General features: G+C 42.0%; 1 protein-coding gene across 1 annotated transcript in view; it reads right to left on the bottom strand.

Moving 5' to 3' along the window:
* The window catches only part of klf7b (Kruppel-like factor 7b), a 60,939-nt gene extending 44,664 nt beyond the window's left edge, over positions 1–16,275 (bottom strand). The window contains exon 1 of the mRNA XM_034574164.1: positions 15,224–16,275. Coding sequence (XP_034430055.1) covers positions 15,224–15,325 — 102 coding nt within the window. The 5' untranslated portion in view covers positions 15,326–16,275. The remainder of the gene's footprint in view (positions 1–15,223) is intronic.
* Between the last annotated feature and the right edge of the window lie 1,656 nt (positions 16,276–17,931).

A 17,931-nucleotide genomic window follows, 5' to 3' on the forward strand; every position in this document is an offset into this window, starting at 1 on the left:
TCCCCTGGCAGACACATGCTGCTGCTGCACGGAAGAAAAACTCGTCCAACTCACTTTTTACATCGTTGTATGTTGATGAAAATGCAAATGTAACGGGATGATAATTATTTTGTCAGCTCTCTCTGTTTCACTGCTATGACTGAAAATGAGTTAGTCTAACGATTAATCTTTTTAGGAAATGTTTATTTTTGAAAAATTCAGCTGGTCAATGAGTATTATTGTGGCACCACAGACTGTATTTAAAGATGGACGGCTCTCGATCTACGCCTGGTGGCTGGCTGCAGTGAAGGTTATAAATTCTGCCTCCTCCATGTCAGTAGATGGGACATGGACCAAATTAAAAAGAGCATATTTTTTTCTTAGAGATGGTTTCTGTCATTTTAGGTTCTTCTTTTCACACCGAAAGTCCAAGTTTTAATTTCTCTGATAAAACTGGTTTCAATTAGTTATGTGAAAAATGGGGTGAAGTGTCATGATTGACACCTGAGTCTTACTCGTGATTGGTCCAGCGCGTGTATCGGTGGTACCTCTGGGTCAAGGCTCAATCCCCTGATCGCAACTGCACAGATTCTAGCTCCATATATGCACAATGGCAGTGATTGTATCTGGGAGGATTGTCTTCATTTCTAATTAATAGGAGCATTGTCCATCTTCAGTCTATGGCTTGTACCAACATGATCTACTGAAGAAAATTGAAGAAATGTCTGAATTTTAATTTTCCGTGTTCCTTGTTAACAATATGACATTTTACCCTTCAACCTCATACAGGGGGTGTCTCTGTTAGGTCAGTGAATAGAGCCTCACATTAAGGTCCCTGTATTAACCCTAACCCTAACCCAAAATAATAAATGTACATAAAGTAATTTAAAGTCTTAATGCTCGGATGGTAAAGACAGTTTTATGCATTAATAGACTCAGACTCTACTGTCAAAAATCACTGCTGAAGACCAGAACAATCCAATTAAGGTGGGAAACACACGCACACGCACACACACACACACGCACACACACTGCTTGAGGTGCAACACTGATCATAAATAAATGCACAAGTGAAGTCATCACTTATACACACACACAGTCCTATCGGCCTTTGTTTCACACAGTCACGCATGCTCACACTACACCATGACCTCATCCCTCACTTCAGCCCTCTTCCACCCCATCACACACACATGTGCACACACACACACACACACACACACACACACACACACACACCACACAGAAAGGGTCAATCCATTAAGATGGGACAGCAGCTGATCCCTTCCTTTATGTTCCACTCGTTTAAATTCATTCACTTCATTATCTGTAATGAGAATTTATCAAAGAGAGCCAAATCACATCAGGCTGATAAATTGACTTATTATGTTCTGCACAGTAACATGTGATCATCAATACAATGTAAAACCATTTCAGAAAGTGTGTGTGTGTGTGTGATTCTTATTGTATTGTTTAGCTTCACAAAGCAGCGCCCATAAGAGAAAATAAAATCATAGAATAAATGCATCACCGAGCTCTCAAACCCAAACATCTTTATGGCACTGAATAATTTAAAACATGTCACATGCTATGACTGTAAGAGGGTCACGGCTGCAGTCTATGACCTGAAGTCTGGAGTAAACAGAACCATTTTATCTCAGTATTTATCCAAAAATTCACAAATTAACCATTCATTTTGTTTTGCAAACACGACCTACCATGCAGAGACTCATGTAGCTGTGTGTCCCTGTTGCACCAACAGATACGTCAAAACTCCTTGTAAGTCACTGAATCCTCATCATCTTAGCTACACATTTGCCAGCTCTTTGTATTACCATACAGTAACTGAATAGAACCCTATTAAAATCCAAAATCCAGATCCAGATTCAAATCAAGTTCTATTCTATTTCAATCCAAACCTGTTCAGAGATATTAGCGACAGATGCCTGGTCTTAACATCACAAGATTAAATAAGGTGAAAAAAAACAATTGAATCTGCTAAAGAAGTTAATGAGTTCTCCCTTGGCCCAAACCCCACCTTTCCAGCGAGTCTGAATAAATTTGGTTCAGTAGTTTTTGTGTAATTCTTAAAAGGGAAAAATATGAAGAAATGATGTCCCTTATTACTTCTCTTGAAAACAACTGTCTCCAAAATATCACACAGGTGTTGAACTGCTTTGAAATCTGGTGACCGTGAAGACCAAAGCACATGATCCACATATTTTTCCACACTCCTCATTAAATCCATCAACTGAAACCTTCTGGCCTGTTTTAAAAAAGAAAAACCTGCACCCGGTTTAGTTTTAGGTTTTACTTCCCATGTGTCATTACTCATCTGTATGTTGTTAAATTAACAAAAATGAAACGGTAAATAAGCCCAGGAAGGGCCATCTCCTGCAGCACATTTCAAGGCTCTTGTTCAAATATCTTGCCATAAAAAACACTAAACGAAACTTTAACAGAAACTTATCAGGACAAAATGAATAATATATAACATAATTAAATTAATGGCAAATAATGAAAATGTTACAATTACTGAAGGTTTATGTTCAGCTAAGAGTTTATATGATAGCCGAGGGATTTACTCTAGACAGTGGAGAGCCCTTAAAAGGACAAGATCGTGTGTGTGTGTGTGCATGACTCCAGGGAGCTTCCACTGTCATCACACCTTTTCTGTTTTACACCAGGGTCTCTCCCTCTCTCTCTCTCCTTCACCTCCAGAGATCTTATTTTGCTGGAAAGCAAAACAGGTGGACGCATGACTCATACATGTCTCCCTCTGTGTGTGTGTGTGTGTGTGTGTGTGTGTGTGTGTGTGTGTGTGTGTGTGTGTGTGTGTGTGTGTGTGTGTGTGTGTGTGTGTGTGTGTGTGTGCATGTAGCCAGATAAAGCCGTCTCCGCATTAGAAAGTTGTCTTGGGGGTAAAAGAGAAACACCCTCCGCTTTCTCCATTTTGCTGTGTCCTGCAGTTCACCCTTAAATAATTCAGACGTCTCCCCCTCTTCCACACACACACACACACACACACACACACACACACACACACACACACACACACACACACACACACACACACACACACACACACACACACACACACACACGCAGTGTCTGCAATTGGCATCAAAGTGGAGTTTTCTTTTCATCCAACTGGAAACTGAGGTCATGTCCATACTAATGTGTATAAATCTGAAAGAGCATCTCTTTGTCTTTGCTTTGGGCTACAGCCACAGAGTCCACAGTGGGCACACTGGTCTCCAGTGGATTTAGAGAACAAGCCACATCGCAAAAAAACGCAGGCAAGCAACTACTGTTATTATTTAAATTGTGTCTATAATATGGAAAAAATAGAAACAGCAACAAAAAAATAGCAATAAAAACAACAATATGATAATACCTTTCAATCGCCCCCTGGTGGGTGGCCGCAGTATATGTCATAAACAATGCTTTCTCCACATTAGCAGATGGGACATGGACCAAACTAAATTGTGAAAATACGTGTGAAATAAATGTTTCTGTCATTTTAGGTTGTTCTTATCACATTGATGTTTGTTCAAGTTATGAATAAGTGTCAACTTTTCCAGTAAGTTTGGTTTTAATTACATATTTGATGCTATCAAAATGTGGTGAAATGACACGACTGACAGCGGAGACTGAATCGCGATTGGTCAAGCACATGTATTGGATGGACCTAGACACTGTGGCTTGACACCATGAGCGCTAGCGTGCAGACTCAGACGCCAAATGATGTCATCGCAGCACGATGGCAGTGTTTGTTTGTTTTGAGCTAAATTTCTAGATTGTTGCAGAACGTGTGCATGCGTCGTCCGTCTTTATATCGTTAACGCCTGCTTGTGAAACAAAGGAAGCAGCAGAGAATTCTAAACAGCAAGTTAAAACCTCAGATCTTATAATACAGATGGTCTCTAATGAGTAATCATTGCAAACTAAAAAAAACAGGTTGAACTAGTTCTTCAGTGGTTTCTCTTTATCTTTAGAGAATGATAGAGCTCTGTTTGACATGTAAACATTTTCAAAACCTTATTTGCATTAGTATAAACACACCTTCCTCTCATTCCATATTCCTCAGATACACACTCACACCCCAACCCCACCCCCCCCCCCCCCCCCCCCCCCCCCCCCCCCCCCCCCCCCCCCCCCCCCCCCCCCCCCCGCACACACACAAACACTGCAGCACTTGTCTATTCCCTCAGGTGTTCCCGGCAACATTGTGGATTAAAATAGCTGACGACCCACATATCCCAGTATAGCAGGCATCATGGCTGTGCTGGGCCAGACAACACAACCATTTGTTCATATGCAGCAGCACAACCGGCCTGATTAAGAAACACTATACATAAAATACAAGTGTGACAAATGTTGGAAACGGTGACCAAATAATCCCAAACTCAAACATTCATGATGAATATGTTTGCACAAAGTATTGTCTCCATAGATATCTGGTGTTTGGACAGGAGGGAATAGAAAAGGCGTGAAGGCTTAAAGAAGAGACATCTGGAAGTGGAAGAGAGTAGTTCTTCTTTTTTAATAACACTACAAGGTGTGTTTCAGTTCCAAACGTTAGTCTGATCCCAACCACTGAGTCCGATCACTCAAAGCTGCAGTGGGAAGGATGTTCGCTGTAATGACAAAATGTGGGTTCAGTTAGTGACTCAGAGGTTTTAACTTTGCTGACCCTGCAGCTGTTTGCATGTGTGTGTGATCAGGTGGATCAAGCCAATGAGAGCTGGCATAAACATGAAAGTAGGGATGACATCACCACTGAATTTAAGACTGCCAAACACCGGCTATTAAATACGAAGAAGTTTGAACTTGCGTACACAAAGTTTGCTTTTGCACTAAACGTGAGCGTAGTCCCACTCTGAGCTCACGACAGGGAGAACAAATGTATTTCCAACATTTCAAACACGTACTATTGGCATGTCAAAGAAAAGAGATGTGAAAGCACGAGGTTGATGCGATCTCCAGATCTCGCATACCTCAGTGTCTGGGTTCGTTTCTCACAGTTTCCAAAGTTCAATGCCATCAATAAGCGTATTACTCTCTGACACCGAATCATCATTTGGTTGGATCTGTTGACTCTCAATTCTCCGTCCTCGTCTCTCTACCTCGCTCTCGCTCTCTCTGAGACAAAGAAGTGCGTCGGCAGACTCATGAGAAAAAACAGGACAAATTCCCAAGGTCATCCTCCTCCACTGCATCTGACCCATTTACAGTGTCCCAGTCTGCGCACACACACACACACAGACACACACACACACACACACACACACACCAATCATGCATACATAAATGCGTACAAGAACACTGGCTCACTCCATCATCACTATAACTCTCTCTCTCTCTGTCTCTTGTTACGTCTCGACAAAGGCATCAGACTCACCTAAACTCACACTGAGTATATTATTCTGCCCAAATGCTCTGAAACAAAGTGACATATATAATGAAACTGAGGAGAAAGTTTAATACGGACACACTTTGACTGAGTGTGGCAATAATTCACCTTTATCTTTTATCAGGGGCGTTGAAGTCCAACCTGTGGGCCGTAGACGAACAGCTGTCTGCTCTGATCCCTGAGGAGTTTCCTCTGCTGAGGAGTATAACAAGATGTTTTTTGGCATTGCCTTTGACAGGATAAAGGTTTCCTACCCCCATGTAACATCAATGTTCAAGGGACTCACTGATGAATTTTCTAGGATTTTTCTTCTAAAGTATTGATTCTATTCAAGTTAAAAGTTGTTGGCTGAAACCTGTGAAAGTTTTGTCTGATATAAAGCATAACAATGGACCACTGTTGTTGAATTGAAACTCAATGTAAGTTCTTTATATGAAATGTTACATACATTTCCCCTGATTGTCTACCTACCATAGACATAGATATTGGGGGAAAGAAATAGTACTATATGTTTAAATGTTCAAATGTGGTCTTTTGTTCTGTTCATCATTTGCAGAGATGACTGGTTGTGACTATTTGTCAACTGAATAGGTCTACTTTGATGAGAGTCAAATAAACTACATCCAAACTATAAACCACACGGTAGGGAGATGGTGCCATTTAAGTGGGTTTGTGTTAACATCTTTACAAGAGTCAACAGAAATGGCCCATGACTGTCGTATATAACCACATAAGTGGAAATCTTTGACTCGACTTTAGGGTTCATGAGATAAGACAAAATAGTCTGGCATTTATGAAAATATTGCTTTAATTGTCCCCCCTTCCTTGCATGAAATGAAAAGCAGAAAATACAAATTAATTCTCCATCTTTTAAAAAGATGAACTGCAGGCATATGCTGGGTTCTTAATTTCCCCAGTTGAAAACCTGGTTTCAAGCTGCTCAGCTCTGTTTCTTCCACCACACTCATCAAACACTGTTTCATTTCTAACAAACCAGAAATCGAGACGTGTTTTCATCTTTTTGTCGGCTGTCAGGTGATGTGTGGTTAATGAGACAGCCGTAGGACGGGGTGGAGACTTATTGAGATTAAAAGTAGGAGAAATGTGTATTTGTGCAGCTGCCTGACTTTCTTTGAACGGACCAAAGAGCAAAACTATATGAGGTCTAACTTTAAACATAGTCGACTCCATCAGTGTGAAACCAGCAGTGAAAAGTGTGCATGTTATATCCTGAGTGGTGTACGGCCAAATGTAGGCCTTGGCAAGCTACACGCACACGCACGCACACACACACACACACACACACACACACACACACACACACACACACACACACACACACACACACACACACACACACACACACACACACACGCGCACACACACACACACACTTCCTCTGCCACTGTCAACATCCTCTGCACACCAAGAATGATGTCATAACCAAAACACACACACAAACAGTTCATGTGAGCAGCTCAGCGGAGGAGCTTTGAACAGAGACAGGAAGTGGGTGTGTTTTTCTTTTATAAATAAGGTTTGCAAAGTAAAATATGAATCAATGTGACAGCTGTTTTTGTCATAACAGCAAAGAGCAGCGGTAACTCTTCTGGTGCATCTTCTCTTATTTATTTCATTTCCATTAATTATCTCTGCCTCCTCTGGACAAACACACCAGGATTTTGTCAGCTTTGATTATTCCTTCTTTTTGGGCGGGATTTCTGACAGTTTTCCACTCTGGCATAAAAAATAAAAAAAAGAGCAGAAGAAGAAAGAAAAGAAGAGGAAGCGGCTCCTACAATGTCATTGTTTACTTGAAAAATATGTTTCCATCAGCTTTTATTGCTTCTTTTCTTTGCTGACACATCAACCTCACCTCAGACCACAGGAACAAACTATTTATTTAGGATTTTTAGGAAATGTGCAACATTTTGAAATGTGCAAAATCAAAAGGCTGTTGTGGGGAGAGTGGGGGTTGAAAAGGGAGGGAGGAGGGAGAGAAGAAACAAAAATCGGGCAGAGTGCTGGGTGAGGAGAATGGGAGGGCTGGACGTACGCCAGGTCACAGGGCTTTATCCCTGAGCCAATCGGTCTGCAAACACTGGCTCAGCAGGACACAAACACAACTGTGTCGTGTTGTGCATGTGTGTGTGTGTGTGTGTGTGTGTGTGTGTGTGTGTGTGTGTGTGTGTGTGTGTGTGTGTGTGTGTGTGTGTGTGTGTGTGTGTGTGTGTGTGTGTGTGTGTGTGTGTGTGTGTGTGTGTGTGTGTGTGTGTGTGTGTGTGTGTGTGTGTGTAATAACAGCCTGTACAACTAATTTCATTCATTCAAACACACTTTACCTTTCTCTAATCCTTCAAATTATGATTATGGTTTGTTGCTGTGAATCATTTAGTCTCTCTATTGTTTCCCTGACACACACACACACACACACACACACACACACACACACACACACATATATATATATATATATACTATGGAGTTCCTCCATATTTTCTCTGGAGGAGGTGCATGTGTGAATGCAAATGTTCGAGTGAAAGGCTCTGGATTATCTGAGGAATTTCTCCGTCTGGCCTCCTACTATAAAGTCCACATAAAAACCGCAGAGTTGGATGGGGGATTCCCGGCTGGATTCCCCTTTAGTGAATGACACTTCAAACACGCGACAGATGCAAAAATGAAACAAACAAAAAGAAAACAAATATCTCTCTATGAAAAGGCGGGGCCACACACTTGAAGACACCGACAAAGATGCCAAGAGAGTTTGTAGTGATAAGATCGGCCGACTGTGTAGATGGGCTGTAAACAAATTCTGGAGTTATCTCTGCAGCGGAGTTAATACGCCACTTCCTGCCTCTGTCTGCTGCACTCGGCTGCTCCGCCCCTCATCTGAATAATGCGGAGGATTTGTTACTGTTGTGAACACGTCTGTGCAGAAAACCTCCCGCCGCATTGGGCAGGGGTGAAAGGAAAAGTGTCCGGACCCAATTCTCCGGACTTCATCCACAGGTCATGTCTGAAAGCGGCTTAAGACGGCTCTGAAATTGTGGGAAGCTTTTCGTGGCGTTATTTAAGATCAGTTTGCCTCTGCTTTCCCTCTCTGCTAAAGTTAATGTGACTTCGACTCATCTCACCGGACACATGAAACTAATCAGTAAAAGCCATCAAGTTCATTTCCTCACATGTATTTTTTTTATATATATGCAAAACATGATGTAGATTGTGTTTCCCATACAACAATGATGATCAGAGTGTACGTGAAGCGTGAAGAGATCACTGGGTAAATCTCCTTGTAAACTGTAGTAATCGCGCTGCGTGGTGAATCGTGCTGGAGAGTTGCCCTCTATAGAAAACCACTCGTCTTGAAAGATCAGGGCTATGGCTTCCACAGAATAAGCTCTCTCTCCATCACGAGTGCAGTTCATTTGTTCTGCTTTCCTGCCGTGGCAGTCTGACTGCTCACTTTCTTATCTAATCTCTGCCGCCGTACACTGAACGCCTTATTCACTTACTGAATTATGGGCTCTCGGGCGTGTGTGCGTTTGACTCGAGTGATTTCAAATAATGAGGAAAAGACAATAACTGTGTGTGTGTGTTTGGGAGCACGATAAAAAAGAAAATGAATGAGTGCAGTGATTACAGTGGCTCATATTAAGGAGAATATTGGCAGAAGCTTCCACACTGTAAGAAGTGAAGCAACGTGTTTGGGATAAAAGTTTTTTTTAGAGATATGACTTTTTTTTTTACTGCTTCAAATACATCTTCATCTAATTTGTATTTGTCACAAGACAGTGAATGAGTAGCAAATGCAATTATGTCTACAATTTAGAAAACTATCTGGGCCAGGTATGGTTTGAAAGACTTAGCCTCTGAGGGAATAGGGATGCTGTGTTTGCGGTTTTTGGTTTCTTGAAACATAAAGTCTTTAGGTTTTATTTTTACTTTGGTTAGATAATTGATTTTTATGATTAAACTCTATTCAGCATCTTCCAGCCCTGTTTCCCCTTAAAGTTTCATTTGATGCATTTAGAGATTATGAGGTATTGAGTTTGATGTGTTATGTCTTTAAAAGGTGGCCTATGTTTTCTGAAACTTGAATAACTTATTACATAATCAACGGCTACATCTCTGCTTCTCTTCATCTCTCTCTCTTCCTGCCGCTCTGTCACTTCTCTGTTGTCTCTTTCCTCCTTTTCTCTTCGTTCCTTTGTTTTCCTCTTTTTTTTCGAACTGCTGTGACTACGAGGAAGCAGCTGTGCTCCACAGACAATTACATAACACAGTGTGTGTGTGTGTGTGTGTGTGTGTGTGTGTGTGTGTGTGTGTGTGTGTGTGTGTGTGTTGGGGGGGTGGGGGGGATACAGGACGGATGGCAGCACAGACAAAAGGAGGATGGAGTGATAAAAGAATGGGGAAAAAAGAAGCTCATCCCTTTCCTGACTAACTTTCATGTGCATTTGTTTATCTGGACTCATTTCTTGTGTCGGCTGGTGTTTTTCGTTCGCTCTCATCCTTTCCTCCGCTTGTCCCCTCGCCGCCGCCCCACTGCCATCCTACACACAGAGTTACTGGGCTGTGAAATGTGAAAAACCGCAGCATGCATAGCAATTTATTATCTTGTCAAACTTCCCTGGGCCAGCGTCATGCCACGGGTGGAGAGAGAGAGGGAGAAAACAGAGGGACAGAGAAAGAGAGAGAGATGTTTGAAAACCAGTCTATCCAATGGTCTGTGCAGAGGGTTAACAGGTTAGCAGAGAGAGGGCCGGGAGAGTGATGGTTATGATCAGTATCTTGTTTCATATATTGAGTGGGAGTGGGTCTTGTGAATAAAGGTGTGATAGGCAATAAAGTAAAAGTTTCTCGGGTTCTTCATCTACGAGAACTGACAGGATAATTTTTCAAGTGAGAATAAACTTCTGGTGCATAAAACAACGCTTGAGATAATTGTCTTACGACTGCAGTTCTAAACCTGCCTGTTTGGAATGAGCCGTTTGTTTGGCCTGTGGTGATGCTGGTTGCAGTTTTCTTTCTGAAACTGTAAAAGTGATCTGCAGTAATTGAGCCGTAGCAAGCAAAGACCTGCTGCGGCTCCCAGTCCACAGAACCCTGAAGCTGCACCACCGCTGCTTCACAAAGAGCTGCTCACAAAGAGCTGCTCACAAAGAGATGCTCACCTGTTTATTCAAAGTTCGGCGAAGCTCGATACGCAGAACCTCTAACTGGAGAATCAGTTGTCGTTGCCATTGTCTTGAACGTGTCCATTGACGTGAATATGCTGTTATTGTGAGCAACATCACTTGCACTGATGAGTCCCACTAGCTGTCGAAAAAAGCCTTATCTCAAAACTTACTAAATCTGCGCTTTTGTCCAGATCCACCCCACAATTGTATGGGTTCTTTCTTGTCCCATGTTCCTTCTTTCCATCACGTTTTATTCAGTAGTTTTTGTATAATCCTGCTTACAAACAAAAAAAGCAACAAAAAAACCAAAACAAATAGGGGTGAAAACCAAACCTAGTTGGGGAAGTGAACAATGTTTGTAAGTCAAATGTATAGATTGAGTTACAGATGCTTCGATTTAGACACGGTGTGTGAATGTTAGAGATTGTAAAAACAGATTCTTGAAATGTTGCCGCTTGTTGGGTTTGACAGAAAACAGACAGAAAGCTCAGCTTCTGCAGGAGAGAGAGAACCCAACAGCAGTTAACTGGATGATTTTCTGTGGAAGAGTGGCTTGTTCAGATTTGTGAGATTCTCCTTAGTGGAAACACTGACGATTGCACAGAAATAGATGGAATGCTTGATTCTTCATTATAGCAACTGAGACGTGCAGGAGATGTAACACTGACAAAGTGCCCTCTTGAGAAAAATGCAGGGCTGGAGGTTGCAGAGCTGGCTGGTCGAGTGGCGAAACAACAGCACAGCAGATAAATCAATCAGTTTGAAAATGACTGCACACACACAGAGAATGTAAATTAAGAGATGAGAAGAGAAAGAGACAGAGAGTTTAACCTCCTCTTCGTTTATCACCTCAATCATCCTCCTGTTTTCACACTCTTTGTTTTTTTCCATCATCGGACTTTGCTTTGAAATAAACGGATTACTTCTAATTGGGAGGTTCCTGGGTTTGCCATTTCATACACACACACACTGCTCGAGCCTATCACATCATTCTAAACCTGCACGGATGCAGCAATTACACGCACAACATGGGCTTCAAATGTCAGAGACAGCAAGACTGATGGACAGGTGAGAGGAAGGAGCGGGGCGGGTGGTTCCACGTGTTTAGCCTCGATGCAAAGTACCTGATAAAAGACGAGGAGAGACCAAAGACCAAGAGCAACTTATTGTGGCGAACGGAGAAGATGAATCTGGTTGTTTGTGTGCATGTGTGTTTTTGTCTCAGAGTATATGTCTGTGTGTGTGTTTCTCTGTCAGTCTGACAGCAAACGGCCAATTACTGTCGAAAGTGGCGGGATGAATCCTGCCAGACCATAGCTTTCCATTAGTGCAGCCAGTGTGTGTGTGTGTGTGTGTGTGTGTGTGTGTGTGTGTGTGTGTGTGTGTGTGTGTGTGTGTGTGTGTGTGTGTGTGTGTGTGTGTGAGGGAGAGATGGAGTGACTGAGGGGATAGAGGGAGACAGAAGGAACAAGAGTGGAAAAAATATGGCTGTGCCTGGTCTTAGTGTGTGTGTGTGTTTGTGTCTCTTCAAGTTCAGATTTTTTTTAAAGTAAATTGATGGGAAACTTGCACGAAAGGACAATAATAAAATTTGGCATCATAGATTTATAAATGCATTTGTTTCATCGCTGTAAATTCAGTTCAGAGATGGGTCCAGGATGTTATTAGCCTAGCCTAGCACAAACAATGGAAGCAGGGGGAAAGTGCTAGCTTCCCCCTACTGATGAAATAAATATGAGTAGCTATGAAATTATCCTTTATAAGTTCCATCAGTTTGAAATTAGACTTATTTACATGTTGCATCTATGTAGCTAGCTAGCTTTAATTATCTATTAACTTAAAAAGTCGAAGCCCATTGAAAGATAAAGCTAATATATTTGCTCAGACTGCTATGGGGTCAAAATAAATGCACGTTAAGCAGACCGACACACCTCGACTAATCGTGGCTCTGTAAAATGTCAATGCTAGAGTGTTAGCCATCAGTCGCATGTAGCAATGTTACCATTCATTTGTGTTTGTGTCCACATGATGATTATGATAACAATAATTCAAACTCCTTTTAGCTCCACTTTTGTCTCCACCAACCCCTGACACAATATATGTCGCTGGATGTGTCACTCTCTATGAATTGGAGCATGGTGATTGACAGTTAATATTGTCCAATGGGTGCAGGTGGCAGGTGTAGGTGGGCGTGCAGAGTCCTCTTGTTCCAAGTCAGGCTCCACCCCTCCTCCAAATATGGTAACATCTGATTATGAAAAACAAAGATGGCACCGGCCAAAGTACCAAACTCATGGCCTGAAAACAGCATATCACAAACTAGCGGGTGACAACGCGGTGGGTTGACATTCAAGTTGATATAAGACAACCTCTGTGGAACTTAGCTTGTAGCTCCTTCTGCTCTAAGAGCTCATGCAAATCTTGGCTAAACATGTCTCGGACCAGTCTATGTACTGGACATGCAGCAATGGAACTGATATATATCTTCTTATCTAATTCCTGGTAAGATCACAAACAACCACATTTTAAAATGTCCCTTCGAAAAGTCTGGAGTTGCCTCCAATTACTATTCATTTCCACTGGTTGTTGCCAGGGTAACGAACAAATGGGAAGCCTAATACACAACAACTCTCTCGCTGATATGTCATTATAGCCACTCACACAAAACAGGTGCAATCATTCACTTATGTCTTGCGTCACAATGGCATTGCTGTCAAATTCCAAATGATAACTTACAATGTGCTCTCATATCTGTAATATGATAAACTGTTCTCTGAGAGTAAAAGTGTGGAAACACTGAGTGGAACTGATTTATCCTCGTGCAGCTCTACATTCATGTCTCCAGGTACCAATTTAAACAGCTTTTCCAGCCATTCTGTGGAAAATGAGACACCACATCAAAATCTGAAGACCTCTCAATCAATTAGCAATATAATTACAGACCACAAAAATAGGTTAGACTACAGGGGACGAATCTATGTGCTGTCGGGACTAAAAATAGGATGAGACAGTGTGGATTTGTGTCAGTAAGACAGTCAGAGAGGAGAAACGCAGTCTGGGCTTCATTCAAGACCACATGGTCTAACCCCCTCTCTGCATAGGCACAATGGACCGACCCAGCACCATCTGAGGTAGATTTTGTCCCATGCAGGGACTCACTGGGAGACTTTTAATAGCATATTAAGGTGATAACACACTGCAACACACACTCATACACCCACACATGAGGCTAAGAAGATTACTTCCAATTAACAGCTGCATTTATCAAGCTCACAAGGGAAACTGAAGACAAAAATGTTTTTAATCACCTGATTCTTTCTTGTTTAATTCTGCTTCGAAATTGTCTAACATGTCAAAAACTGTTTAAAACCTCCACATGTGACACAGGAAATCACTGTAAACACTGTAGTTCTATTTTTTATATGCCAATAAAATAAGGTTGAACATGTGAAATAAAGGTTAAAACAGTCGGTGGGCTCCTCTGCAGGGTACTGTATGTTCTATAGTGGGTGATGATACATAATTCAGCAGGATTATCTGCAAACAAACAGTGGCAGATATGGATATATTATTTAAGAACAAGTCACTAGCTATTAGGCATGTGCCCATCTTCCATGGCCATGTGTGTGTGTGTGTCTGTCTGTGTGTCGATCAGAGCAGATATAAAGATACCATCAATAACCAGGATCCAAATACTCAAAATTCTCCATCACCAGCTCAGAGTGAAAATCAAAACTCAATCCACTTTCTCCTTCAATCGTGTCTCACTTAGAATCTGAACTGCCAGTTTAGCAAAATGACAGCATGGAGCCTGTACTTCATACGATATAGCAGCATCCAGAGCTTAATGGAAAGTTACAGGATATAGACTGTTTCTAAAAATCCTGCATCCCCCATTAAACTTTCCATTGGGACATGTGCACAAAATAAACATCTTCAAAGGGTAAATAAAAGCTGAATTTAATCCCTATCAGACCAACGTGGAGTCCTGTATCAAAGAATATCATTAAAGAAGAATTATGAGAGAAACAGCCTGGTGGATGTTCTCAGGTCATTGAGGAGATGGTCATCCTGTTTGGGTTCTAGTTAAAAACCAAAATTCATCACGAGGTGGGGATTTCATATGCTCCTGCTTTTACATTAGCGATGAAGGGTTTTATTTACGCCTTAAGTGGCGAGTGTTTGAGTTACATTTAAGAGACTTTTGAGGGAGAGAGGGGAGCGTAAATATAAAGACGGATAAAATGCTTTTACGCATTTTTATCCGTCTTTGCCATTTGTGCGTAATGCTCTCGCGTCTGTTTCCTCCCTCTCCTCACCCTCTCCCTGTGTGAGTGTGTGTGTGTGTGTGTGTGTGTGTGTGTGTGTGTGTGTGTGTGTGCGTGTGTGTGTGTTTCCTCCTGTCAGCGGACCTCGCCGTGCTCCATGTGAGCGAAAAAAACAAAAACGCAACTACACGGGGCTGCCGCGTTGCTGTGCGCTGCGCTCCGGTGCGCGCCACTGATGCAGCCACAGAAACACACACTCCGAAAAACATCAACATCAGAAAAACATCAAACCACCGCATCTCGTGACATTTTCATCCCCAACCCTCCTCCTCTAGTTTCCCCGGAAAACAAGGAGAGAGAAACGCATGAGCGCTGACCTGCTGCCAGTTCTCCTCCAGGGAAGGCATCGCGGAGAAATACCCAGTGTCATGGACGAGTTGGAGTTCCTGGAAAATACTGTAATTCGCCAACACATCCATGCTTGATGCAGGAAAAAGAAAAAAGAAAAGTCAGTAAAAAGAAGTCCCGATTCCAAACGATTAAAAAAAATCTTCCTCTCAAACTTAAAAACAAGAAATGCTGGATCAAAAGCCCAGCCGGTGCAGGAGAGCGCACCTGAGCGCTTCAATTCAAAAACTAAAAAGAAGCAGAGGAAAGAAATAGTTGTTGGGTTTTTTTTGTTATCTCTGTGGTTCCTCTCCTCTCGGCTCTCTCCTCTCCTCAGTGCGCGCTCGGGGGTGCCAGATCTATTTCCGCATTGCCAGTCGGGCTGCCCGGTTGCCAGGTTTGCTTCTCCAGCTGCAGACACAGAGCGCGAGAGAGGGGAGGCAGGCACGGGGGAGGAGCCACCTGCCAATCAATTTCATGCGTGACCTAATAAGGTAAATGGGGTTGATGATGTCACCGGCGTCCAATTAAGGAGGCGGCGTGAGTAGGGGAGTGGGAGGAGCCAGCAGGGATGCGGGGCTGGCCATTGGCTGCAGGGAGCTGTCAGTCCGGCCCATAGATGGCAGCAAGGGGTGAGTTATTTTTAGAGGGGTATATAAAAGCTGCAGCATTCCTGCTCCAGTCATTACAGGCTGCACAGGCGGAGAGGAGACAGACCACGAGTGCTGCTGCTGCTGTAAAGGAACAGGGAAAATGGTAAATGTATTTATAAAGCGCTTCATCACCACTCAAAGCACTTTACAGTTCAGTTTACTGCAATTCACACACTCATTCAATCAGTGCATCTACTTTTTCTATGAGGGGCAATTCGGGGGTTCAGGGTCTTGCCCACACTCGGGCATGCAGACGGGGATCGAACCTTCCCCCTCTGCCACAGGCGAGCAGCCGACGTTGGAGTTGACTCGCTGTGTTGTTGTTTTTGTTTTTCTGTCGTGTGACCGCTTCACCGCAGAGACTCCTCCATGTGGTCTCCATGTGGTGACGGAGAGCAGGGAGGCAAAGGAGAGCTCCACACGCCCACCTGTTCAGTTCAGTTCAGTTCAGTTCAGGAGAGTTTATCCACTTTTCTTTTTTATTGCTGAACAGCGAGTAAATCCACATTCACCCCTCAGCAGGTTTTATTACCACAGTTTAAATATACATCCTTCAGACCTGACCCCACACCCACCAAATGTCACTGTGTAAACTAATAAAGTAGCCCGAGTGGAAGAAGGGTTCAGATACTCTTCTTTATCAAAAGTAACCTATAACATGTAAAAGATGTAAAAAAAACTGTTAAATACTTACACACCACATGTAAAGATGTAAAAAGGTTAAAAGTAACATATCACATGGAAAATAAGTAAAATAGGGTTAGGGTTAAGTATTACAATTAAAAGTAATTAAAAAAAATCTACTTCCTTACATATATAAGTAAATTATATTTTTGGGGGTTATTTCTATACAGATTTATCCTGTTTATTTATTTTACCTCTTTTAATCTCTTCACCCCTTTTATTCTACTCTTTTTAATCTATTTTATTGCTTTCTGATTTTAAATAGATTTCTTTTAATTCTGTCTCTTTGTTGTTTTTAACGAGTTCAACACCTTGAATCTACTTCTGTGTATGAAATGTGCTTTATGAATTAAACTGCCGTGATTTTTTTTTTTACCACCGATAATGATGCCAGTTCACCATTTAAAAAAGTGTAATGAACTTTACCACTGAGTACAGTATGAAATAATACGAGATGTTAAACTGGGCGGATTTTGTCGGCACCACTGCCACTTTAATATATGGGAACTGATAATGGCGATTTGTTTCTTAAATAATTAATTAATTTGTTTAGCAAGCTGTTAAAAGTTGGAACACAGTACATAAATCTAATAACATGATAATGTGTTAGTTGTGGGGGTGTTACACAACACAGACAAGTGGTAAAAAGAGTGTCAGAAGTCACATTTATTTATACAACACATTTCATACAACAGGTGCAGACTCAATGTGCCTCAAGAGAAGAAGCAAAGGAAATAAAATCATGTGTTCTGCTCTGTCCTGAGCAGAAAAGCAGGGAAGCAGCAAAAGGAGGAGCAGTCGGAGTTTATTTATATGTAGGACTCGTTTTAGTTTCACGTTTTCTACATGGTTAAGTAGCTCTGCAGCGCCGGAGGTTCATCCATCAGTGTTGATTATGACTGACGACGCAGTGGCTAATCTCTGGGTGACTGTAGCTTGTGTTCGTTGGTACATGACTGATACAACCGACTGACTGCTGTCGCCTGCCACCTCTCCAACAGTCACATGTGGCTGATGCTGCGACTTTGACTCTTTTCTTCTGCAGATGATCCAATTTAGTCAAAAAAATCTCAACACATTGTTTTATGAAAGTCCAATAAATTTTGTCCACTGGCAATCTAACACAAGCTGCTTTCAGACATGCACTGAACTTCAGACATTTTCCTGAAAATTTCCAGAGGGGCTGCATGTGAGAAGGCGAATGTCTGAGTCAGTTGCTCCCGACATTTTCTAAAATGTTTCCTGCCAGCCCCCTGATAAAATATCTGGAAAATTCCTAGAGAACGTTTAAGTGTGTTGATGATGTGATGGACATAAAATTGGAAAAAAGAGACATTCATGTAGAATACAACAACGAACAT

Source organism: Hippoglossus hippoglossus, chromosome 21, assembly GCF_009819705.1.
Source record: "Hippoglossus hippoglossus isolate fHipHip1 chromosome 21, fHipHip1.pri, whole genome shotgun sequence".
Taxonomy (NCBI): domain Eukaryota; kingdom Metazoa; phylum Chordata; class Actinopteri; order Pleuronectiformes; family Pleuronectidae; genus Hippoglossus; species Hippoglossus hippoglossus.